The 26345-nt window shown below is 42.2% G+C and overlaps 1 protein-coding gene across 1 annotated transcript; it reads left to right on the top strand.

Moving 5' to 3' along the window:
• The first annotated feature begins 8542 nt into the window (after positions 1 to 8542).
• Positions 8543 to 16955, top strand: pex2 (peroxisomal biogenesis factor 2). Its single transcript, XM_084566439.1, has 2 exons — positions 8543 to 9184; positions 15358 to 16955. The coding sequence occupies exons 1-2, from the start codon at positions 9181 to 9183 to the stop codon at positions 16341 to 16343; spliced, it is 990 nt and encodes a 329-aa protein (XP_084422565.1). The 5' UTR covers positions 8543 to 9180; the 3' UTR covers positions 16344 to 16955.
• Positions 16956 to 26345: the final 9390 nt, after the last annotated feature.

The following is a 26345-nucleotide window of genomic DNA, read 5'->3' as shown; positions in this document are numbered from 1 at the left end:
AAATGCTTAAGTGTGTATGTGAGTTAGAGGGGGGGAGGAGAGAGAGAGAGAGAGAATGATAAAGGTCACACAGTTCAGAGACTGTTTTTAATGCAGACCTGAATTGAGTTTCCACAATCTCTCATTGACTTGAGCAGAGCAGTCACTGCTCCACAGGGTCAGCCAGGTTTGGAGCAAATGCTTCTATGCACCACGTCCAAAGAATACACAAGCGAGCCAGACTAATTCTGCTCTTAATCAGTTGTGGCAAATAAATTATATGAATAATGCTATTAGAATTAATCTCACCGAATTGCTGGGGGAAATGGCTATACATATATTTGTGTCACTGCTGTCACATGGAAACAGATTAAAGCTGATTTTAATGCATTTGTTTGTGTGTGTGCCTGTGTGTGTGTTGTGAAGCTAAGCAGCTGTATGAATTCAAAAAAAGTTGTGGTCATCCTGAAAGTGGGAATGTTTTATTAATTCCAGAGAAGTTACTCTCTTGGAGATGAAGAGGTTTTCGACCAAACAGCTGTGGTGTAACTTTACCAACTTCTTCATTAATGCACTGTTGTCTTGAACCGCAGCCCGGGAAGAAAAATGAGTCTTAAGAGTGCCACTAGGAAGGGTGCTCCACATGACGGGAAAAATTATGTTCTCATTAGCATGGATAAAGTCATGAGACCAATTTTCTCATTTGCTTCCGCGGCCTTAAGATTTTAACAGCCGCTGCTCTGTGGTTTATGTGAATGTCATAAATAGTCACTTTGTGAGTCACACACGTACACACGTACACACACACACCCACACACACACACACACACACACACACACACACACACACACACACACACAAAATGGAGACTCTCATCACAGCTGGAGACATTCCTGGTATTCAGTTAGCAAATTTGTCGTCAACACTTGTTGTAACCTATTTGTTCCCTCCTCGGATAAAAATAAAACAAAGGAAATTAGGTCTGCCTCGTTAACCATGTTTTTTTATAAACAAGGAACATCTAACAAGCATGGCAAATGGGATTCTTCCAATTTAAGCCACTGCACAAGAGAACACTTTACATTTCCAGTGCAGGCACACTGTTTCAAAATTATGTTTTCCTATCATGTGGGCGTTTCGACTGCGATTGGGAGCAACTTTGAGAAATGTGTGAGAATGGTGAGATGTAAGGATGAGTGGATCAAAGAGGAGGCCAGTGATCCCAAATGATCCATGCTGATCTGGTCTGATCTATCCTGATCCGACCCCTCAAGCCCACAGTCCCCCATACTGCCCTGCAGGCCAAAGGCTAAACTCTGGGAATTAAAACATGTGCATGCAGACAATCATACAGATTCACACAAAAACTGAATGTGCCAAATTGCCCGTTACATTTCAATTGATGAATTTGAAAGAGGGGAGGATGCCTCCTGAACCACTTCTATGCCCCCCTGTATGAAACGACTGGGATCTTAGGTAGCTCCTTCATCCAGAGACAGCTGTGTCCGAAGACAAGGAGGAGCGCTGCCTGAGATCCCTTTTTCCGACAGCATTCAGACTCTTTAACATGAGCTTATCTTAGCTCTGCTGCTGGGTTTTCTCCTCACCTAAACGACCACATAAACCCTTGGGATACTATATGTGCCCCTTATCTTGGGAAAAACACTTATTTATCATGTCATTCTGTGCACTTTTGGAGTTCTTCCTATTCATGATATTCACAATATCCATAGTGAATATTCAACCTCCACCACTTTGGCTGTTTTCCACATAACTTAAGTTACTTAAGTAAGTCCAGACAGCAGCTTTTAATATTTACTTTACCTTTAAAATATTCTATTTTATGTTTTTTTCTTATCATATTTCTATATTTTATGACTTGTAAAGTTATATTATCTACTCTTATCTCTAGCATTCTCATGATATCTAACGATATTTTTGAATAGAATATAGATCAACGAAACTTTGATCTATATTCTATTCATCTGAGAAACAAAGAAAACCCCTAACGACATGAACGGACACTCTTTTAAGTTTCAGTCCAGTTATGTACATTTTCTGAACTATAAGTCTCAAGTGCTTCATTCACCCTTTAACAGTCACTGAAATCCAAACTCGGCAACCATTCAGCCGACAATAGTAGCTTTAAACAAGACACTGTATCCCTGCCACCTCCAAAATCTCTTCTATGTGCCTTTGACCGGCTTGGAATATATGTGGAGAAAGAAAAGTATTTCTACAGGGATCAATAAAGTTTCAGTTATGTTATATTGTATGATTAATAATCCGTGATCCGTCCAACCAGAGTTTAACCCCTAGAAAATAACCACAAAGAACTATTTGTTCCCCCCGAAGTCCTCATCACTCAGAACAATGCTTTTTATTGTAACTGCAACAGTTAAGCATTTTTTTTTAGCCAGAAAACGAGCTGCGCATTGAATCTGACACCGCCAAGCCAACATCGTAACGCTAATCCTGATCTCTGTGTGAAACAATGCTGTTTAAGAGTCTAGCTGCCAACCAGCTCTACATATAAAAGTCCACATACACAAGATATTACCCTATAACCCACTTAAAGGACGCCACAAGTTAAAACAGCTGTTCGGTATTATTCACAAAGTACTGTTAATTCAGGTTTGTACTGTATAGAGGGAATACAGCGATGCTAAATCGGCCTAGCTGTAGATGACAAATAGACCACAGGCTAATTGCAGCAGTCTAGAACAGAGAATACAAGCCTTGGATTTCATGACATTATGACCACAAAACAAACTCTGTTTAGTGTCCATTATAGTTCAGCCCTATTGTGCATCAACAAGACCATAGACTACGATTCAATCAGACGTTAGCCAAGCTCTTATTACAGAGCTCATTGCATCGTTTACATGGTGGAACGGTCCATAAGTAGCTCTAAATGCTCTTCATTTGATTGGATTTCACATTATGGACATCAGAGCAGAAACACACACTGTTGTCCCCTGACTACCCTAATAGACTGTTGAGTGAGTCAGTCCATTTGTTTGTATTTGTTTACCAATCCAGACCCTGAAAACATACAAAGTAACATAAACAGACAGCGAGAGCATCGTTAAAGATGGGTGAAAATGGAGATTCACAAGCTCCGAAGATTGGGTCGATAGCGGCAACTAACTATTATATTCCCTCACGCTGTGTCTCTTTGGCTGCCCAATGAAGCCGTTGTTGTCACGGACAATAGTCAAACTGTGGATGAGCAGAAGGACTCTTGGAAAGTAGGAGAATGTCTCTTTTCTGAGTTTTACAAACAGCCCTTCACCTATTCCGCTTTCGCTGTACTATTTAGTCAGAAGACGAGAAACGGTAAAGTGTGAAAATTAACAAATGTTGTGGCTGTTCTCACTATTCCATAGGCGTGTATTGTGCTATAGTCTGCAATAAACATATATATATAGTACAGCCTATTCACAATAAAGGCATCTGAGAAAGCGCTGTGGAAGACAGACTGTAGAGACGCTGGTATTTTTGTTGCCAAAGCAATATGTCACTGAAAGAAAATCAAGTTTTAAACTGATGAACGTTAAAATTGAACAGCTTTGAATGCTGAGAAATGTAAAGCATTGTGTTAGAGTGACCTTTGTAGCAGCAGTGTAGAGAGCACACAAAGCTAGCCCTCTGACCTTCTCCATAATAGCAAGTAAGTACCTCGATGTATAATAGACCATAATTACTTTTCTGTGTGCAAAATCCACTCAGAAAAAGAGCGAATATTGATAGAAGCCTGGCCATAGCTGAAATGGAACAATAACTTAAGGTCACTACATCAAGTGGTGATGATGTCTTGCCTTGTAATGATGCAATCTTGAAGAAAAAAAAATAATAATTGCATTATTCTGTCTAAACTTCTGCAGAATGTTTTTGCACGCCGCTCTCCACCTCCAGTCCACTAAGAGCGAATTATAATTTGTGGTTTCCTCCAGAAAATGGTTAAGGCCGCAACCTTAAAAGGTAATTACAGCGGACCTTCTCTGCTTGACTCCATTTTCAGAAGAGTTCACCCTATCTTTAATAAAGAATGCTCGCCATTATGCACAAAACCAGAGAACAGTTGCATGGCTCCATGCTCTTCCTAATTGCTTTTCTATGTTGCCATTATTCTACGTGGTGATATTATTCCAGTCTAAACAATGAAGGATTTTCACAGACTTAACTGTTATCCATTCAATATTCATCATGATCACCACTGATTGGAGAAGTGTTGGCCTCTATTAGTGGACACAAACAAAAGATCCTGGAAACAAAGTGTCACGGGAAAGAAAAGAAAACCATGAACTGCTCTCTCTTTTTCTCACCCAATTCTTTCTACAATACTTTTTATGCAAGCTTGATATACAAGTAGACCTTCTAGTCTATTGACATATTCTTCCATATAGATCTGACTCTTTATTTTAATGTATGAGTCATTAATGCTCGTTCTTCATACTTGTGGGGGAGCCTATGAACTTTTCCAAGACACAACTTTTTTTTGCAATGGCGGGTTCACATTGAAATATGTCTCTAAAAATATCCCGTCTATATAAAGACCCCATCTCTGAAACCAGAGTGCATTTCCTATGGGTCTCCTAAAACCATAGATATTAATCATGGAAAGAAACACCATAATTCAAAATACAGCAATATATATATATAAAAAAAACACATGAGCCAAGCTTAAAACATTTATAAAAACTTACGCCCAAGGTGTGCAGCTTCATTGCCATACTGGAAACTTTGTGTCCAGCTCCTCTTTGCAAATCCTCAATGGTCTGAACCAGCACCTGGTTCTGGTCTGTGAGGTCCTTCACATAAGACTGCAGGAAATCCACTTTTTTCTGCAAGGAAAACAGCACAACGCAATCAAGCAGGGGGTTCAGTTCCTGCAAAGCTGACATTTGACATTTGTTTAATTTTGCAAAGTTGCTCAAATCAACAAAGAAAAAAATCATCAAACAACAGAAAAAGTCCAACTTGTTCATCGCAGATTACGTACTGGCCACTGAATACTCAAATGTTGCTGTTCACCCTAAGATTTAAGGAAGTGTTTAGATCATTTTGAGGCGCTTCGGGGGAAATATAAACCCATTTTATCAACATCATATGGAAAGAAATGTATCTGTAAAAATGTTTACTGAAGTTTTTCCTTTTGTTTTGTTACAGTGGCAAGTTAGAATGCTGTACACTGATCAGGCATAACATTATGACCACCTGTCATAAGGTGTCCTGTGGTGTCTGGCAACAGGATGTTGTTAGTGGGGGTCTTTGGGTCCTATGGGTTGAGGTGAGGGGCCTCTGTGGATCATCCCACAGATACTTGATCATTTTGGAATCTAGTGAATTTGGAGGCCAGGTCAACACCTTGTGCTGTTTTTCAAGTTTTTTTTAAAAATTGTTCCTAAACCGTTTTTGTGTGTGTGTTTGTCAGGCTGCATCCTGCTGGAGATGGTTGCTGCCATCAAGGAGTGTCATTGCTATGGGGTGGGGGTGCCTGGTCTGGTCTAGGTGGGTGCTACATGTCTAAGTAACATCCACACAAATGCCAGGTCCAAATGTTTCCCAGCAGAACATTGTATTGTTACAAGATGGTCAATGCTATTCACTTCTCCTGTCGGTGGTTTTAATATTGTGGCTGATCCTACCCTAGGGGTGGCACGTTGCTATAGTTGTAGCATTGTCACCTCAAAGCAAAAAGGTTCTGGTCTGAACAGCTGGGGCCTTTGTGTGAGGAGTCTGAATGTTCTCCTCCATGGGTGCTCCTGCCTCCTCCCAAAGTCCAAAGGCATGCTCGTTAGCTTAGCTGATGATTAAAAATTAGCTGTAGGTGTGCGTCTTTGTTTTCCTATGTTAGCAAAGACTGGCAATCTGTCAAGGTTGTACCCAAACCTCTCCCCCAATGTCAGCTGGGATAGCCTCCATTCTCCACACGACCCTCTAAGGTTAAGTGGTATTTTGCCTTCATGGGAAGGCAGCTAAACCACAGCCTACAGCATCTTTTTACACTAGACCGAAATGTAGAGGCAGACATGTATTGCTCTTGAGAACTACAATATATACGTATCTCATAAGAGACATAGACGCAAACATGACATCTTCTCTGACCTATAAGCGTAGTACTCCCTCTTGGCAAATCAGCATTTGTTGGATGTCACTTTGGCAGAATGAAAATAAGAAACAAGCACTATGGCCCCAAATGAGGCCCTCACAGGGGAAACATAAGAGCCAGACAAACAGAATGACAGAATCTTAAAATGTATGTTTTATTAAGTTGAATGTAACCCTTGTGTCTTTAGGGTACTTCCATTAAGATGGAGAATCTGATTTAAGGCCGAAGCACATTGGGTAGGGAGTCAATAGTCTTGCAGGGCACGTTGTGATGCTTTTACTTTGTGACAAACGGAAACAAATACACATCTAAAGACAACTAGCAGAAATTGTGTTAGTGGTAAAACCTACAACTACTGATGGCCACAGGCTCTGATTCCACCCCAAACAGTACCCAATGCCTTTTTAACATTAGGATCCACAACACTAGAGCTTATAAGTGAGACAGAGATGAGGTTAGGTAGTCTATTGTGTTAAAATTCACACTTAGTAGAATAACGCATCCGACAACCACAGAATTGTTGATACTGCTCAGGAGACTATTTTTCAAAGCTCTTGTCTGAATCCCTGAAATGATTTAGGCATCATCTTCGTGAAGGTATTGAATCAGTTTTGACATTCAAAACTGTATTTTCGACAGCCTCTAAATAAACTAAACACACCAGAGAAGGAGGTCAGATCCAACTGGCTTTCACACAGCAGCCCGCCAAGGATTCACAGTAGACGATCTCAGCGCCGCATTATTAGAAAGGAATACTTCATGAGCGGGCAAGGGCAGGAAGTTGGTCAGGGGTGAGGGTAGACTCAGAAAGATTTTATTCCCTGTTGCTGCTTTGTGTCTGGAAGAATGCATTTCAAAGTTCAAATGTTGTTGTTTACAAAAAAAAAATAGGTCACCCGAACATGCTCCCCATCTGATGCGATGCATTAAATCCTCACAGCTCTTCAGCGCTCTGTCTTTTGGGTCCGTTTTCATTTGAAATAATTAACCTGCTTGTGCAATTTTGATCTCCTTTCAGGGATTACAAATTAGCCAAATAGCCTGTAATAATGACTGCTGCTCCGACAAGGGAGTGTCACATGATTTTAGAGTTAAATTGCCTTAGAGGAGGTGAAGCACCTGTACACTGGCGTTCAAAAAACATCTGTCCCCTTCAGCCAAAAAGCAGTTTATACTGTCCCCAGACGCATAACACAACACTGATGTATAGCTTCAGGGAAAGTAACTTTACAAAGATGGCAAATGTGACAGTATCTAAGGTAACATTCTAAGGTTGACATTATATATTTTTTTACATCACTATTTTTCAGCTTTGGAACAGATATTTGTGATAACTGCCCTCAAGCATAAGACAAAAACACTTTATATGAATTCTTGCTCATGTTTTTTTTAACATTTTAGGAAACATCATGAACCTGCAATGGGTTAATGGAAGAATGGGGCGTTGTATTTTCAATGGACAAGCTTTATGATTAACTGTCCACATCAACCTTTAGGACTTGGGAGCTCCTGGGTTCTAAACACATAACCTTGTTAAGTAGGGCCTCGACTGGGGCCGGCTGACCGAAACCCATCTCTGAAACCTTGTTACCCTTGCTTTGATGCACAGTCCAGCTCGCACAGGCTACATTCTGTAGCTAAATGATGTCACATGACAATCCCGATGATTAGAAACCTCTCTTTTTTAAATATGAGTGTGGATCTGTGTTCCTGATCTCTGCCGCTCAGATGGAAACATAATGCAATTTGCCACCTGTTACAAGTGCTGTGGCTTTATGAAAGCACCGCTGCGCTTCCTCCTGTCATTTGTCTGATAGGACAGAGGTCATCTTCTGATGCTCGAGTCAAGGTGGACAGGATGCTCTTTGATTTGTAATGGATGGATGATAGCTTAATGACAATAGATGTCGGACAAAAACTACACATCCTGCACTGAGACTTTGGGTCACGAATGGTGTGCTCAATAATGCTTTGTTGAAAATGCTGTTGACTGAAACCATGAATACAAGCTAGTGGCCAGAACATCGAAGGTTTAACAGGGGGCTGCAGAGCGCCCCAGAAAGATAAAATTACAACTCTTTTCCAGTTTAGTTGCAACTGAATTACTACAGTTTCAGTTATTATATAATATGTGAAGAGAAGTTTAACTTGTTCTGTACAAACTTCTTTGTAAGAACAAATTACCACGTGTTACAGTGTTCAGAGTACCAACATAATGGCAGCGGTGGGATTCGAACCCACGCCTCCAGAGAGACTGGAGCCTAAATCCAGCGCCTTAGACCGCTCGGCCACGCTACCGATGACGCAACCTACCGTAACTTGTCAACTCACCTGTGCTAGTTCCTCTCTCGTCATTGAAGTGTCCAACTCCAAATATTTTAGCCTCTGCTCGTAAAGTCCTTTAAACTCGTTTAGTAGCCGTTTAATATCGTTTGCCCCTACTCCAGGACCATGGCCGGTTACTTTCAGTCCTGTTTCTCCCGAGGGAGCGTGCAGGTTCAAAGTGTCACCTCCCTGTCCCGACACACTGGCGTCTCCCCCTGACTCTGGAGTGCACGCTGTTAGCATAGCCCCATTAAAGTTTTCAAATGAAGTCGTAGCAGGCTCGAAAAAGCCAAAGCTATTACTCATAATCACAGACTGTCACTCTGGTTAAACTTTGAACCGCATTATAGTTTACATTACTGAGCAACTGAAGAGACGACTGATAAAAAGTAAACTGTCTGTCATTCTGAATGCATGTAAGACATTTTCTGTGTTACTTTGAGTGAACTACAGTTGCTTCATCACCAATTTGGTCGCTATGCGCTGTTACTACAACTGAGGAACTGTGTGAATTAGTTATTTCCATACGGACCGACGCTTCCGCCTACAGTTTACCGCTGCTTTGGCGCTGCGTGATTTTATTGGCTAAACCTGATCACGGGGTTCACAGTCATGACGTTCACGCATACAATTGGTTAGTTTCCTTTAAGGGGCGGGATAAATAGTCCCAACCCGGAAATACCGATTGTTTTCTTCCTATCAGGCATATGGTATCAAGGAGGACCTGATCACATTGAGTTCGTCTTTCCCCTCAAAAGAAATGGGTAAATATGCATAGATTGCTTTGTTTAGAAAACATATGCCTATATTATTTTCCTCCATATACGTATTTACACAGGAAACTGAAATACGGCACGTCTGCTTCCTTTCAGCGCTATACGGACTAATGTTGTCACCTTAATCTGCTATTAAAACAGTTTTGTCGCTATACCGCCGTTTATTTATTAGTTCCCCTTTTTGATGGATGTCTGCTTTTACAATATAATCAATTATTTATGTCTGTCGGTGTGTATATCTCATACCTGACGGTTCAACCAACAAAACAGTGTGAATTAGCATTCATTACAGGTATTGTGCAGGTAGATATACCAACTCAAACTTTGGATGGTAACCTTGTGACTGTGCACCTCCAAGTGTATGTTCTGCAGCTCCGCACATAGTTCCATGATTCCCCTAAATAATCAGCGCTAGAGATCAAAACCTTCCACATTGAGATTCAAGGCAAAGTTGATCTTATTGATTTTCAGGAGACTACTCACTTCATTTCTCCCATCCCAATCATCACTGCCCTACTCTTATCAGTCTCTTGGTTATATCTCTCATTGCCAGTGGCTTTGACTGTACTGCTCTCACACTCTCTGCCAAAACCTAATCCCAGCTGTGATTATCACATAATGCTCTTGCCCTATTATCAAAATGGAGCAGATTTGGGTTTTGTTGTTGTTAAAGACTGATAGGCACGAGCTACAAAAAAATAAATAAAAAAATTAAGCAGACAATGCCATTAAGAGGAGAGTGTGGAGCGGCTGATTGCATGAGATTGAAGTATAAACACTTAGTTTGATGAGTGTGTTTTTATGGGAGTTGCTGAAGTTCAATTAGGCCGTGATCTCACTCTGGGGTCAGGAGGTCATTTTAAACAGTTTCCAGATGAAAGCAAGTAATAAAGGCAGTGGGCTTACGCGCACACATGTTTTGAAAGAATTCCACCCAAGATTAATTTGTTCGAAGTTTCAAAAGCAAACTGTCATATTGTGCGTACGGTGTGACCTATTTCACTATGGCTTACAACTGATTATATACACTCACTTGGCAATTTATTAGGTACACCAGTGAATATAATTGCAATCTAATAGAGTCGAGTAATACAGTCCTGAACTACATTCCCCTTTGTGACTGTTTATGTTGAAACAGCTTCAGAAAGCTGGTAAGTCAGTGTATTGATCATTCTGGAGGGAGGGTGTAGTTTGTGGTGCTGATAAACTGGATTGAATTAAACACATGTGTTTCTGTTATCTAGCCTAGCCCACTGACTAAAATAGGGTTTTTCAAAATAACAGAAACATCTGTCGGTACCACACAATACAGTTCAAGAGTACTACAAACCGCTGCCTCCAAAATGAAAGTTGAATCAACATTTTTCTTTAAATAAATGCTAAATAAGATCATGAAGCTAAGATTCGGCACATGACTGTCAATGACAGCTGAGTCCATTTTCCTCCTTTAAGTAACAAGAAAAAGAGAAATGTCGCTAATGTACACCATATTAGACGCCGTTATGACCAAAATAAGCATTTTCCTAGAGAAATTGCTTATAATTTATTGATAATCTAATGTGTCACTTCAGTACTGCTCTACAATCTATATTTGATGTGTTTACATAAACTAAGAGGACGCAGCAGACATAAAATTAGCGGTTATTTTACATAGGCAATGTGAGATATTTTCCAAACATCCAGCGTGCTATATTAATTGCGATTAAGTCTATAAATCATATTGAGTTGTCTCTCGGGTATTCTTATTTTTTTTTTCCCATGCTCAGGGGGAGTTCACCAGCTGAGATGTAAGCATTGCGCCTCAAGGCAGATTATTTTCTTATTTCTGGAGTAAATCAAGTCATTAAACTTCCAATTTGAAACGAATGAGGAAGTCTTAAACGTAGTGTCTGTATTATAAAACTTCTCATCCTGCAGTAGCCTTTACATTCAAAAAGATTTTGATGGAGACAAAAAAAGCAACTACCCCCTCAATTTAGAATAAAAAAAAAAAGACAATTTTTTTTCCTTTTATTATCTCTAGGGGTTTTCATGCATAAGGAGAGGTTATGAAATGGGCTGATCAAATATTCCTCACGATAACACGTTTTATTTGCATGACTTGCTCTCTCATTGACTCCTAAGAAAGATACAAGTTCAGTTCTCTCATTTATTAGCCGTTCTGCTTTTTCTTCCACGTTCATTGTGCCTCTCTGCCCTCTAAATGTTTCATGACTTTTTAAGTTGTTTTCTGCGAACCCTTGTACTTATTACTCATACAGCCTTAGCATACTCAACCTTCCTACTCATGAAATCAATTAATTCTTTTAAATAATTCACCTTCCGAGCAAACCAGATTAGGCAGGGCACATTCTTTGTGTGTCAGATGTGCTGTTCTAACTGATGTGTGTGTGTGTGTTTTCATGTTCAGGCATTAACTTGGCTCTCACCCCATGGCTCGGAGGAGTCGTGGGTGATTAGAGAAAGAGGAGAGCCTTGATAAAGCATTAGTGTGTGATGCACACGCACACACAGCCCGAAGACCCCTCTGTGCATCTGCGCACATTCATTTTTCATGAAACAGACTCATAACAATTAGTCTGGTTACCGCCTGGGTAATCTTAGTGTCCCCGTAATGCCTGTGGTCTGCTGTATGACATCACTCTCTTAAAAGTTCTAAATCTGACATTCTCATCCGTTTTCATAGTGAGGACATTAGCAGGCCTCGGCTAATAGGCCCGCACTCGTTCCTGGCGAAAGAAGGGCAATAAAGTGAGGGAGCGGGAAAGAGGAGGGGGGGGAAACAAGACGGGAGTGCTCAGAGGAATAGGTCTTATCCACCAGAGCTTTTACACAAATTAATTTACATGAGCGACAGAAGAAAATGTAAAGTTGTAATCCTGCATGCTTTGCCAACGCATAGCCTATTTCTCGCTACAAGCATCATAGAAAGCCAAGTGAACATTTATGCATTATTTCAGCAAATGCATTATGCTAACAACCGTAGCTAAGTGCCCAGGAATTTGAGCGCCACGCCACACGAGGAGCTAAATTGAGACTTTTGGCCACACTGGCGTGGAGTGATAGCCTCGTGAGCGGCTTCGTGGCACTTCTGCAGGAGAAAAAGAGAAGTGCAGTACCCAAGAAACACTCCATCTTCTCAGCATCCCCCAGTCTTTGGTCCCTTGCCCTAAACACCCTCACCCCCTCCCGAGACACCAAAGCCAAGGTCAAGAAGAAAGCGCAGCCTTCCCCCTGTCTATAGGCTATTCCCTGGATGCCCGCACCTCAGTATGGCTGAGCCCTGTATGCTTCAGGATTGTTCCCTCCTCCTCCTCCTCCTCTATTGTGACCGTCACTCTCAAGGTCAGCTCCTAGGGAAAGGTTTGAGCTTATCTCTTTTTCCCCACCCTCATTTTTTTTCCTTAGCTATCTTCCCCTCCATTTTTTTCTCCCTACACTGTATCAGTGGATGGTTGCTCAGAGCTCCCAGCTGGCGGATTCATGACGTGTTCTCTGACGTGTCCGTCTTCTTTGTCTGTCTCTTTGTCTATCCATCGTTCAGTTGGGTAGCTGTCATTAGAGCCCGTTGTCTAGTTTTGAGAGGACCCGGTGCAGCTGTGAGGCTTCAGACTGATGCTCTGTACGCTTTTGTTGCCTCATCTCTCCTTCCTCACACTGGTCATGGCCCCTTTTGCCTTGAAGCGATGTTGCAGTGTGTTCCCTGTTAGATTGGATATTGTTGTTGTTGTTGTTGTCTGTAAGCTATGGCAGTCAGCCTTGAGTCAGTGTGCTATCTTTGTCTGAACAAGAGTCCAAGGGAACAATGGGAGAGAAAAAAAAAACTCCTCTGACCTGAATCAAAATACTCTTTAACATTCACAGGGATATGTTTATAGAGATCTTCATACAGCTCTGATAGAACAGCAATACCACCAAATTTTCAGGTGATCTTGTGTTGATTTTTACTGAACTCTTCTAACCTACTTTATCGTAAGCCACCAACTCTCCAAAAGAGTACATTCTGTCTCTCAGCAGTCTCAGCAGGTTGCTTGGCTGACCCGCAAGAGAATTATCAAGTCAATATATCCCATCAGCTGGGCGTATGTGTATGAATACATCAGAGAGGGAGTCTCTGCGCTTGTATCACTGCATACGTGTGTGTGTGTGCAAATGATCCACTGTCTGTCCGCTAACACACACCGTGTCATTACTCTGTAAACACTGGCATTGACTGTGACTTTTGACTATTACATAAGGAACATGGATTTCCAGCTGTCCACGGTAAAAGCCCTGTAAATTCAAATGCTTAATTTTTATAGGCAGCCCGGCATTGACTGAAGTGTCTGCTTGTTGTATATTTGGCAAGTGCTGCAAGTCTGAAGGGAAGCTGTCAATAGCAATCCCAGCTATTGATATGGCAGTGGGCAGGAGATGTTACTTGGCCCCCGACTCCAGCATCCCTCTGATCCCTCTACATCATAATTACATTAATATTGACAGACCCTTGACAATAGTCACATTACTATTGATAGGTGGTTGTCAATACCGTGTTTCCCCAAATAAAACATATTCATTCATAACTTGTAAACTGCTCGATAAAAGGCTTTGAAAAGACTATTGGACCCGGCCGGGTTTACTCTCCCAAGAGGGCTGCTGCTGTGACGGGGATTTCCGCCACCTGGCAGTGTGTGTGTGTGTGTGTGTGTGTGTGTGTGTGCATGAGTCTGTGTGTGCAACTATGGACTGATAGATTAACTTGGCGCTGCATTAGAGCTCTGCATAGATCAAGGCTATCCTTGACATACGTACACACAGGCGCATAATCTCCATATTTTCCCCCATCAAGGAGAAACTTTCAGATTAAACTAAACAAATGGAGTCTGTTTATTGGTTAGCAAACACATTCAAAGTACCTCTCTTCTTTTTTTCCCCTAATCCAAACTCTACTCTCGTCGCAGGCGAGGTTCCCGTCACTAGACATGGCAGCATTTCAAATGCAGCTCAATGAATTTGTCATACCTGCTTACTTCGGCGTGAATTCACTCTTTTTTCATTCATTTGCTAATTCTAACTTCGTTGGACTATGTATCGTGGCTCTATTGAAACACCTTGAATACGCAGATGGTCCTGTGCACCGCAATATAAACTCAAGCATTGCCACTGCATGTTAGAATGTGTTTTTTTTTCCACCTACTCGAGAGACGTCTGAAGTGACCATCATCTCTCTCTCTTTCTGTCAAAACTGCCATATTTACCCGGCTGAAATCTCTTTTAAAGCCTCGTGACAAATCCTGTTCAGGGAGACACAAAAGCCACTGTCAAAAGAAGGCCTCTCTCTCTCTGTCTCTCTCTCTCTCTCTGTGGCCTTCTCGCTCTGGCTCTCCCTGCGCTAGTTAGTCTTCCACTTCTTAAGCATTTCATTTGAGGATAGGGCAGATAAAACTGAGAGAACTGCGAGCAGTTTGGAACCGCAATCGGCACAAAATAGCCCAGCCGTCACAATGGCGAGATCCCACATGGGAGTCGAATCTGGGGGGAGGAAAATTGTTCCACATTTGGCAGATGTTTACGGTGTACCAGAGACTGTGCCGTTAGCCTAATCCCTGGTGATGTGATTTGTACACACACCCCTATCTCCAGAGGGAGCAGGCACCAAGAGCCCCTGGGCTTCGCCTCTTGTGTGTGTGTGTGTGCATGTGTGTGTGTGAGTGTGTGTGTGTCTAGGATTGTGTGTGTTTATACACCAGAGAAAGCAGTCTAAGACCCCCTGCTCCTCTGCATGGCGCAGCTCAAAGGTTGCATTAAGGACGGGTTTTACATGTGAAAAGTGATTTCCGTTCCTATGTATAAAGAAAAAATAACCTTCCTAAATGGATGGGCTTCACCTCCGGGGCCTCATTCCTCCCAACAACCAAGATGTCCTTTTAATAGGTGTCCCTCCGTATATATTTAATTCATCACTTAAATAGAACACATATAATGTTGCCTATATGTTCTTAAGTTATTTAATAGTCTGAAGTCATGAGACATTAATGTACTCAGTAAATGCCAGTTTTCACAAAGTTTGCTTTGTCAAAAATATATTCAGTGCATAAAATATCATAATGTCCAGGAGTAAAATAAGATTCAGTTGATCACTGTTAACATGTACATATCCTTGTTGTTTTCTATATTTCCAGCAGGTTTGGAAACGGAGGACGATCAAATAAGACCAGCTGGAAGGCCGGAACCGGATGTTGACCCACAGATCCCCGTATTGCGCATCAACCAGCTCGATGCCCTCGAGTTAGACTCCGCCCTTGAGCAGCTGCTATGGACTCAGTTTTCCCAGTGCTTCCAGAACTTCCGTCCAGGCTTGCTCACCCCTCTCGAGCCTGAACTCAAGGCTCTTCTTCATCTTCTCCTGTGGAGGTTCACGCTGTATTCTAACAGCGCCACTGTCGGACAGTCTTTACTGAGCCTGCGCTATCACAACGCATCCTCCTCGTCTCCCCGTTACCGACCTCTGACCTCCAGGCAGAAGTTAGGTCTGGCTCTGCTCACTGTAGGTCCCTGCTGGCTCCAGGAGCGTTCCCACAACCTGCTGTCTGGCTTGGGTTTGAGTGCAAGAGGACCTGCGCCTGAAAGCGATGGCGGTTTGCTACAGCTGAGTCTCCGCAAAGCTTTGACCCTTGTTTCTGGTGTCGCCAAATTCGCCAGTCTCATCAACTTTTTTGTGTTCCTGAGGAATGGACGGCATCCCGTAGTAGCTGAAAGGATCACAGGAGTTCGGGCTGTTTTCAGTAAGCCCAATGTTGTCAGAGACGTAACCTACCAGTACATGAACCGGGAACTGCTGTGGCACGGCTTTGCCGAGTTCCTCATCTTCCTGTTACCACTGATCAATACAAGGAAACTAAAAGCAGCAATTTCTTCAGTAGTGTTTGGAGGAGTTCGTGCTGATGGGCAGGGGTCAAACGAAGGGCAAGAGGTGTGGAAAGAGTGCGGACTGTGCGGAGAGTGGCCAACGATGCCACACACAGTGGGCTGCCAGCATGTTTTCTGCTACTACTGCATTAAAAGCCACAGCATTGTAGACGCTTACCTGACTTGTCCAAAATGTGGTGCAGAAGCAGGGCCGCCCGAGATGGTGAAGATGGAGGTGGAGATGAGTCCCAGGCGATGATCACATCTTGCTTTGTAGAAACTGTAACACAGGAGGGAACACCCATGTCATTATTTAAATGATAAGTGAAAGGATTTAGATGAAATAAATATTTTGAATTAATCACAAAATGCATTTATATTAAAGCATGAAGAATACGTAACTAAGAAAGACTTACTCATGTGTGAGGGTGTGACTGGTCTTTATGATGTCTGTCTCTTTTCTGAACACACATTGACCTGCTATGTTTAATGTATGTGCGCATATATTGACAGTCGTCTGCCCCTTCCGTTTCTCTGGCTGGACTTTGGACAGAACTATTTGTCTTTGCCGCACTGGACAGACTACAGAGAACCACACAGAGCATATATTTGATGAGCGAACGTGTTGATTTATGCTCCAAATTGGCTTAGTGTTGGCGCGCGTCTGCGCGTGTGTATGTATGTGTGTGTTTGTTGAAATGGGAATATTTGTTCTGATGAAAAATGCAGAAAGTCAGCTGAATAAATAATGGGAGGAATTTCTGATGCCTCTCATCATGGCCAAATTAGCATTTGTTGTGTATTTTGTGCCTAAATTGTATTTCAACATCATTAAAATTGATAGAGTGCTACCTCTTGGGTGTTTATTTAGTTAAGTGGAGGAGAGAGAGATGAGGGAAAGTTATAACAATCAGCACACTTCTCTCTAGACAGGCCCAGTCGTTCTTACTCCCATTATCCGTTTTCACAGCACCCCAACATGCTCAAGATCAAGGGGGCAGCCGGGGGCTTGGATTGACTCACGCACACACACTTGACAGCCAGCCTCTCTTTTCCCTTGGCCTTTCTCTCTTTTGCTGCCTTTCCATCTCCCTCCCTCTGTAATCTCCAGGGCCCTCGCCCCTATAAGACTGTAGTAAACTGTACCAAAACCCTGGCAGTCGTCTCCTTCCTCGCAGGCGAATTACTCTCTAATCCCTGTAATGAGTCCAAAGATGCTTATTTATGCTGGAGTTAACCTCCACCAGTGAGTCCAGCCCCGGGCCAAACTCACCCCAGCTGAGTGAAGCCTTTCCTGGGCTGACAAGAGAGGAGTGGGGCGGGGTATGGGGGGGCTACCTCCCGCCTCTCCTTCCCACTCCCCCTCCTCCGTTCTCCCGCTCTGATCACTACTACTTAATTGCTGATTGCCAAGACGATCAATCGGAACTGCAGGCGTGATAGAAAGCCTATCGCAGGGGAGCCGGTCTCAGATCTACTCGCTCAGAAACACACTTTTGCACTCAGATGAGGTTAATGTTCCTGTTGGTCAGAGAGGATAAAGCGTGAAATATTTGTCCTCGTGAGGTACATGAATGCCCTGAAGAATACTGTGTGTGTGTGTGCACCGGGAGAGCTGATCTTAAATTATTTATGTTACTGACCAATGTGATCTTTATTTCTCCTAGAACAGCAGGTCTGTCACGTATACGTCCTTGGTGGTAATGCAAGGCCAAAATTAATAAAGTGCATGGTTTAAAGCAGCTATAGAAGTATTGAAGTAGCCCCTTGCTGGATTATAACAAAATGTACACCTTGAAGTAGGAGATACAAACCTAGATGATGATTGGTTTGACATTATGTAAAATACATACATACCTCTCTTTCACGTCAAGGACATTTTGACTAATGAATCCTACACTAATGCATATAAAGCCACAGACAGGAAAGGCTGGTTGTCAATATTTTATGCAGTACATTACTTTAATGCGAAGCAAGTCCCAGAAAGTGAGATTAAAGAGATGTTTGAGATTAAGGATGCATATATGATCAACCTTAATGCCACTGGGACATGTCATTGTCTTAACATTCAGACAGACTTACAATCCAAACCTTTTTGCCGATATTACTCCGCAACGCTTAATTGAAGTCCCCAATCCCCAGAAAAGAGAAAAGATAAAGAAGAAACATTGCATTAAAGTCTATTAATTGAGTTAGGCCGTGGATTGAATTAGCTGGAAGTTGGAACAGGGCTCTAGACTTTAAGAAGGTAGCTGGGGCTCAGTTAAGCCTATCTGTCTTTGGATCTTTTCTAATTCACAGGCTCCGTGTGGAGAAGAAAAAGAGGAAGAAGACCAGATTCCCAGCGGCTATGTAAAGCAATCTGCACATTCACACGCAGCCATTTAGGGAGCAAATTGGCCCTGTGCCCCCTCTGACGATGGTTTTAAGAGAAAGGGAATTAGGGCGTTGAATCCCTAACTAGATCTCCTTCTTTGATGAGCCTCTTTATCCGCCTGTCCCTCATCTCCATTTCTTTGATGTGAGGCGTTGATTTTCCTGATTAAATAGTTTTTAAAGTAAAAAGCTCTTCTCCGGGCTGAGTAATACTGGGTACTTTACTGTACCTATTGTAGGTTGGTTTGTGTGCATGCTTGTTGAATGGTCCGTCGGTGGTATACTTTAATTGGAACAAAGCCCTCGGCTCCCAGATAATAATAAGGATAGTACATGCATATTTTTCTCTGAGGAAAGAGTGTTATCATTTAAGCTTACGCCTGGCTTTTACTTCTTCATTTGAAATGGCTAGAAGGCTCCATATGAGAGCCATACGAATCGCTAATGTAATTAAAGGGTAAAAAACACCTGTGCTTTTTCTCTTCAACAAAACTCCATCTCTGATCTGTGTAAGCTTTTACCTACTTTTCAACAGGTAAGGGAATTACATCCCTCTTGAATTGGAGAGATATTTCTAACAACTGGCATCACTTTCAAAGAGCGTATGACATTATTTTCATTTCAAGTAAAGATGAAACAAAAAAAATGAATGCACCATCTATTTGTTGACACCTCAGAGTTTTGACACCCGTATATATACTTTTTTTTTTTTTCGTGGCATGTCCAATACGTCAATAGGAGTTACGAGTATCTTGTATATTTCATCTATTCAATAACATGCCAAACATAAAACGCCAAAATTCCTCCAAGGTAGTGAAATCCTAGGTGTGCTGAAGTTCAGGGCTGCAGCCGCTGCAGGTACCTGTATTATGAGAGTTCTTTCAACACCTGCCGGGCTTTGGATACCACAGGGCCCAATTATCTAAGTCTGCCTCTTCTTCTTAACCACCTCTTCAGTCTAACAGGTCAGGGGAACAATCAATCACACCTAAAATAAGGAAGTAATTTCCTGAGCTTTTATCACGGTGTTGAGGTTTTGTCTGGTTGCATTTCACATCTAGAGAAAGATGGAGCGGCGCCGGTTTGGGAATATATAGAATTTGGCCTTTTCTTTTTTGCGCATAAGACCCAGGATAATTTGGGATTTATACGTGATCTATACGTTCACCCCAATGCGTGCAGCTGGGAAGAGCAAATACAAAGATCAAGAGAAAACACAAAAAGAGTGTTGTATCTCATGATGCATGTCGATAAAGGTTGTGCTACCCTATAACTTTAAAAAGATTCATCCTCCTCCACTGCATCAGAAACAAACATATCGCTGACAGCATGCATACAGTCAGAGATGTGGTAGGAGTATTATACACCTTGATATACTGCATATCTATTTATTTACATTGCCCACCTTCATAAACCAGCTTTTGAAATGTGTTGGATTGTTCATCCAGTTCATCCTTTTTTTCTCTCAGAGCTGATTGTTTAAGCGCATTCAGTATGTGTCTGAACAGAACATAACATTATCATTGAGTAATTTAAGACACCATGCAATGTGATTTGCCAGTATATTCTACATTTCACATCCTCTTACGCTAATACAGGAATAAAGAGATCGAAGCAAACTTTACCTGACCTGTCCTCTGATTGGATGGGCTAGAACAGGAGCAGCGAGGGGATAGGACAAACGACCAGAGGGCATCATGGGGGGATTATACTCAGGTGTGTTGTGTGCGCCCGGGGTAACATCTGCCAAAGCTCAGTCTGTTTGTGTGTGCGTCGGCATCTTCCCGCCTGTGCGTGCGTTTAGCCCTCTCAGTCCTCTCCCTACTGATGTCTAGAACAGACTAAATGAGCAATAATCTGCACACATCCCTCCAGATGTCCCAGTGAATTTCCTGTGGCTTAAGGCGCCAGCTGAGCTCTTTGAAAGTTTTGATAACTTCTGCAAATGTGATTGAACCTCTGCTTGTTCAGGAATGTGGTGCAGGACACAATGCGCTTACTCCTATTTCCTCTCAAAGAGATGAAAAAAAGAAGGCATCCGCTCGGCTCCGGTGCCAGCACACCTTCTTGTACAATATAGTCGTTTGCTCTTTTTAAAAGGAATTTGACTGAGGGATGTTAAATGTATGGCATGGTTTTGAAGTATACTGTGATATTCAGCATTGCTAAAATTCTTATTATAAGTTGAATATCAGCAGATTTGGGTTTTCTCTTGTTGTATAATACACAGATTTGAAATCACATGCATACATGCATCTCTGTTTCTTCAGATCTTTTGGAACCAACTAGGGGTTGAACGACTTCCAATTTTTTAAAGTCGACTATTACGTGATGAAAGTCGAGCTGAAGTCGACTAGTAGCAGATGACGTCACTAATAAAAAAAAATACTATAAAGTAATGCTTTGCAACATTGAAATCTATACTCTTGACCTGAATATGTCTACATATTGTAGGGTCTCACACAAAGGAAGCTATAATTGCTTCTAATATGCGGCTCTTACTCGGCAAACTCTTAACTCTACCATAACTTCCATCCCTCGCATGGTGCATTCACTGACATCAAGCACAAAAACAAAAATAATAATAAAATAAAATAAAATACGGACTACAACCACAGCAACAATCTTAACTAATAGATCACAACAGGACTGAACATAAACACATGATATCAATACTGTGCGCTGCAGCTATGTATAGACTGTATACATCGGCATTATCAATAGCGTTTAGTATTCCACAGCGTGTTGTTAGACTGTTTGTGGCTCTAGCCAGGAAATAAAATATATATATTTTCCGAAGCCTTTTACGTCTAGGTCTTATAACTTTGACAATTAAATTCACAAGTAAATTGTTGATTTGCAGCCTCCCTCCCTCTGCTACCACAGAGCGTTAGGTGAAGTAAGTTAATTGACCGCTGTCTAGATAAGACCTTTCCTCTGCAAGCGTTAGCGGATGTCTTTTCAGATGAGTGCGCATTGCAGTAGTATGTTAGTTGTATTTCGGGACTTACTTTTGCATGTCACGGCTGAATGGGCTTCATCTTTAGTGAAGTATTTCCACAGACTTGATGAACCGCTGCCAGTTTGCTGCAAGGACGTAGTACTGGGCTCCTCACCTGTCTTCTCAGAGGCGTCCATGTTGTTATTGTCACATGATCGGTGTCTCGTCGACAAGATACTTTAAGCGTCATGGTGCAGCAGTAAAGTCGACTAATCGACTAGACAACTAGTCTGTACAACCCCCAGTACCAAAAATATAGTGTTTACTGTAGATATTTAATTTGACAAACATTGGACTCATTTTTTTTCTGATTCTGATCATTTTTGAAATCAACCAAACATTGTCAGCAACCACAGAGGAAGACAGTGAAATAGAACAGAGCTTTATTCCCCACCATCTGTCAATCAACGCTACTACAAGGCCCTCAATGCACACCAGCAACCAAGCGCAAGCAGAGGCGCATGTAAAGTGTCATGAATATTTGATAATAATGTCCTGCCAATCTGATTAACGTTACTTCAATTCATTGACAAACTCCGGCATTTCAAAATCTCACAGACGAGGAAAAAAAAAAAAAAAATGTAGAAACCCAATAATGGCCGTGAATGAAAGGAATATGAGGAAAGGAGCATCACGCGCAGGCAAAGAAAGATAACATGTTAAGATAGTATGGAGTTTCTGTCTGGGAAAGGTAACAAGAGGAATTTCTAAATTACATGTGTAGGCAACGCTGAACAATGAGAACAGCAGGCAGAAAAAAAAAGCCTAACCCTGTTAAGTACGAGGCAGCCAGGTAATGACAATGTATTTGTGCATTTCAGCATCCTGGAATCTCCGGCTTGGCGGGGAAGGAAGAAATATAATTTTTGTGGTTGCCATGGATACCCGCTTGCGAGGGGTTTTTGCTGCGAGTCTCGACTCCTCCAGGAGATCAGTGAACCGCGTGTGTCAACCAGCATTAACCTGCTCGGTCCAACAGATGCACGGAGACACACAAGCACAAGAAAGAATAATAAACACACTCAAACCTTTCTCATCTCGGCATACAGTGCAGTACAAACTGAGCTGCACCTACTAAACACACAAACACACAGCTGTGAGCGGAGCGGCGCATTGTCAGAGCTGATAGGCTCTTGAGTGAACACGGAGCACTAACCTGAAGAAGAGGAGGGGGAAAAAAAACAAAAAAAACCACCATAATGTTGTTCTGTTGTACTACATGAGGTGTAAGCCTCCAGTGTGGAGTTGGTGCGTGTGTGGTTCTGTATGTGGTGTAGTTTGTTTGCTTTTCATCGGTGTAGTGCTTCTAATAATTATTATCTGTCATGTCTTAATATGGTGTAATTTCCTGTGAAGGTCCAGTGATGATTTCTCACCCTCATCCAGACAATTCATGCGTGATATTTTAGCTTAACAGGTAGAGCATTAGGCCTGCGTGAGAGGATTGTTCCAACAGGGACCATGTCAAGTAAATTATGCATTTATATTCTTGTAGCACACGCACCAAATTAATATGTATGCATGCTATAACTGACCCTATTAGAGTGGGGCTAAGTATAGTGTGGCATAATATACAAAGCACAGCCTGAGCCTCTTGGTCTGAGTCTCATGTTATTATATGGTGTCTTTTTTTTCACATGATTTCAACTAAATCCCAGAAATAAAACCAATTTTTGTAATCACCAGTTACCCAAGAATAAGACTTGTGTGGTTTGGCCGAAGCGCAATGCCCTCCGCTGGGAAGTAATGCCAGATTGTTTAATAACTAGACATAAGATTTTCTTAAATTCCAGCTAAGAATCACCATTTCCATACACTCTGTTTTCATCCTTTTCACAAACACGCCAGGGTTTTCTCTTTAGGGCCCCAAACTGACACTCTGGGCTCGTTGTCAAGTATTATGTTCTCAAGTGTTTGTGCTTGTCTAGTGCGCCAAGCTGCTGGAGTCCTCTCTGCCCCGTCCACAAAGGCCTCCGCAACGTTCAGCAGTCGTATCTCTCGTTTGTCTATCTGGGAGCCCGGCGTGTTTTCCCTCAAAGTCAAATTAAAAAGGTATGCCAGAAAAGAGAGCGTATCTGCAATTCAGAACACATTTTTCTATCAGACAGGAGATATATTGCCGACTAAGTATTGTCAGATGTTGGCAAATTCCACATATTTTTCATATCCGGCCCCCTGAAACTTGGGGCCGCTTCAAGACTCAAGGCACATCATCGACAAAGACTCTGTTTGACCCTAGGAGCGCAGGCAGAAATGAACCAAATATTCATTCTGTTTTGTACGAAAATATTTTCCCTGATCTAAATGCAATATCACCGGCCATAAATCATTTAGGAATTCATTTGGAAATCATTTGAAAAACACATTTATTTGTGGGGTGTTCATCAATAAACGTGGCTCCTGTGGAAAGTTTTATTTATATATTCATGCATTCAGTAGATTCAGTTATTCATGTATTCACTCATTCACAAGGCCCAGTCAGCGGCTACGCGTCTGGCCCTGTGTGTGTGTGTCTATGTGTGTGTGTTTGTGTGTGACCTGCGGCGCAGCCCTGCTACGCTGCGGGCTAGTGCTGTTCCCCAGGGGGCTCTCATCTTTTACTGAGCCCTGACAGAAGATGGAGGCTGGGAGAGGGGTCCGCTGCATTAAAAAGCCTTTACCTAGCTCTGATTTATCACCCCTGCCTCGCACACACGCACACAAACCCGCTTGCCAACCCCACGCCATCTCGCCATTCCTCGCTCAACTCTACACTCTATCAAACACACAGACACATAGATGAGTGCACGCGCACGCGATCACGTGCGCGGAAGTCAAACGGACACACATTCACACACCATCAAACACATACTCATTCCATCATAAGATGGCTGCCTTGGAGGAAAAGTGTGGGTGCAAGGCGCCGCACTGCACCGCAGTGGTGATTTTGCATTTTAATGGTACCCCTCCTCTCCTCCCTCCACGCCTCCCTCCCCTCAGTTGGTAATTCTGGTGAGTCGCAGGCGGGCAGGCGGCAAGCCACCAGCCACCTCGCCACAGGAAGACAGAGTGACACAATTACAGGACAGCATTTCCTGGATACGTCACCTGCAAACGGCTGCATTTGAATGGGACTGCCACTGAGGAGGCGAGAGAGAGGGGAGCAGGGAACGATGGGTGTTTGTTTGTGCATGCACTGCGGGAGGAAGGAGATTGTCATTACACCGCAAAAAGCAGCAGAGTCCTAAAGGACAGGCACACAAGCACATCATGCACCTTTAATTGTGCATCAAGGCATGCACACAAATATTAAAAAAAAAATAAAAATGCACCCAAATCTGAGGAATGGACAAAGGTGGTTTTATATTCATTGCAACAAATTCAAAGACATACAAACGCTCACATAAGGCGGTTAACAGCACACACAAAGAAGAACACAACACTTTGTCCTTGAGAGGGTCCGAGACTTGGTAATCATATTCATTCATTCATTCATACATATGGGTGGAATACATTTGCTCCATCTCTCCGCTCGAGTTATTGCATGAGTGCTGATAAAAACTTGGGACAAAAAAAAAAAAGGAAAAGGGAAAAAAGACACAGGGAATGAATATAATCTCTGAATAAAAACCTTTCTCTCCAGCACACATTAACATGAGCTGACCGCACAAGAAGAGGTTGTACGTTTGCAGTTACTAATTTTTGCCACTGTGGTTTACGTTCAGCCTTTGTTCATTTGTGATACACCAGGTGATCTTCTTTTATTTGGACACACTTTTTATGGCTGCACTCAGTATTTGTGTTAAATTCTAAATACAGATTATCAGAGAAGCCCAAGCTGACTTGATCTGTGTCTTTTCTTTCATTTTCATGCATTTGTTTGTACGCTTTATATTACCCCAATGTATATCATTATCAAAGACATTTATGTCACAACTCACGGTCAATAAATTTGGAGCGTTTGATGCGTGAAACAATGCCGGAGGACGTGGAATCTCCGAAGAGGGCGACAATCAGAGCGGTGCGTGAAATATTTTGGGAAAGCTGCGAAGAGGTCGGGCAACAAGAGAGCTGGGACATATTGGTAAAAGAGAAGTCTTTTATTTTAAGTCTTGTAAATGCTTGAAATTTACTCATATGGCTCATGCGCACATGTGAAGGATCCAAGAATCCAAGCATTCGATGGTCTGTGGTGTGAAATTTAAACCAGACACAGCCATTGCTAGATCAGAGTCTGGACTAACAGCACAAGCTCCTCCATCATTTTAGGAGTGCGTGTCTGGTACTACATGCATGTGTTAGTGGAAGAAGAAGAGGAGCAGGAAGAGGAGGAGGAGGAGGGGGAGAGATGGCTGGTAATGGAATAATTTCTCATTTCTTGTAATAGAGGTTGCAAACAAATGATAATAATAACACTGTTCAGGCTGAAAATGGGAATAAATCCTTTGTTTAACTGTTAGGAATTTTCAAAATAAGGCAATTTTCAAAATAGGTTGAAACACAAACACATTGTCGCACCATTAAAACTGTTTTTGTCTTTTCGCACATGCGTTTTAAAGACGGTCGGCTCACAGCAGATATAGTCACAATCACAGATGTTACCAGCGTTCTCCAGTTTTAGATGATGAGGATGTGTGTGTGTGTGTGTGTGTGTGTGTGTGTGTGTGTGCGGGGGATGCGCCTGATTTACTGGACATATGAAGCCATTTGTTTTTAAAAGCAGTAACATTTAGCTACTAATCTGCGTGTTTGTGAGCGCGTGCGCGTTGAGGAAATGGGCGGCCGTTGCCTCCAAAACCATAATTCATTGTTGGTCGTGCTACAATCTAGATTACATCTCTTGCAGCTTAAAAGCGTATTTCGCCATGAACAGCAATCTACAGCTCATAAAAATTCATTCTGCTT

The sequence above is a fragment of the Chelon labrosus genome, assembly GCF_963514085.1.
Source record: "Chelon labrosus genome assembly, chromosome: 18".
NCBI classification, from domain to species: Eukaryota; Metazoa; Chordata; class Actinopteri; order Mugiliformes; family Mugilidae; genus Chelon; species Chelon labrosus.
This window is presented reverse-complemented; position numbering and strand designations above follow the sequence as displayed.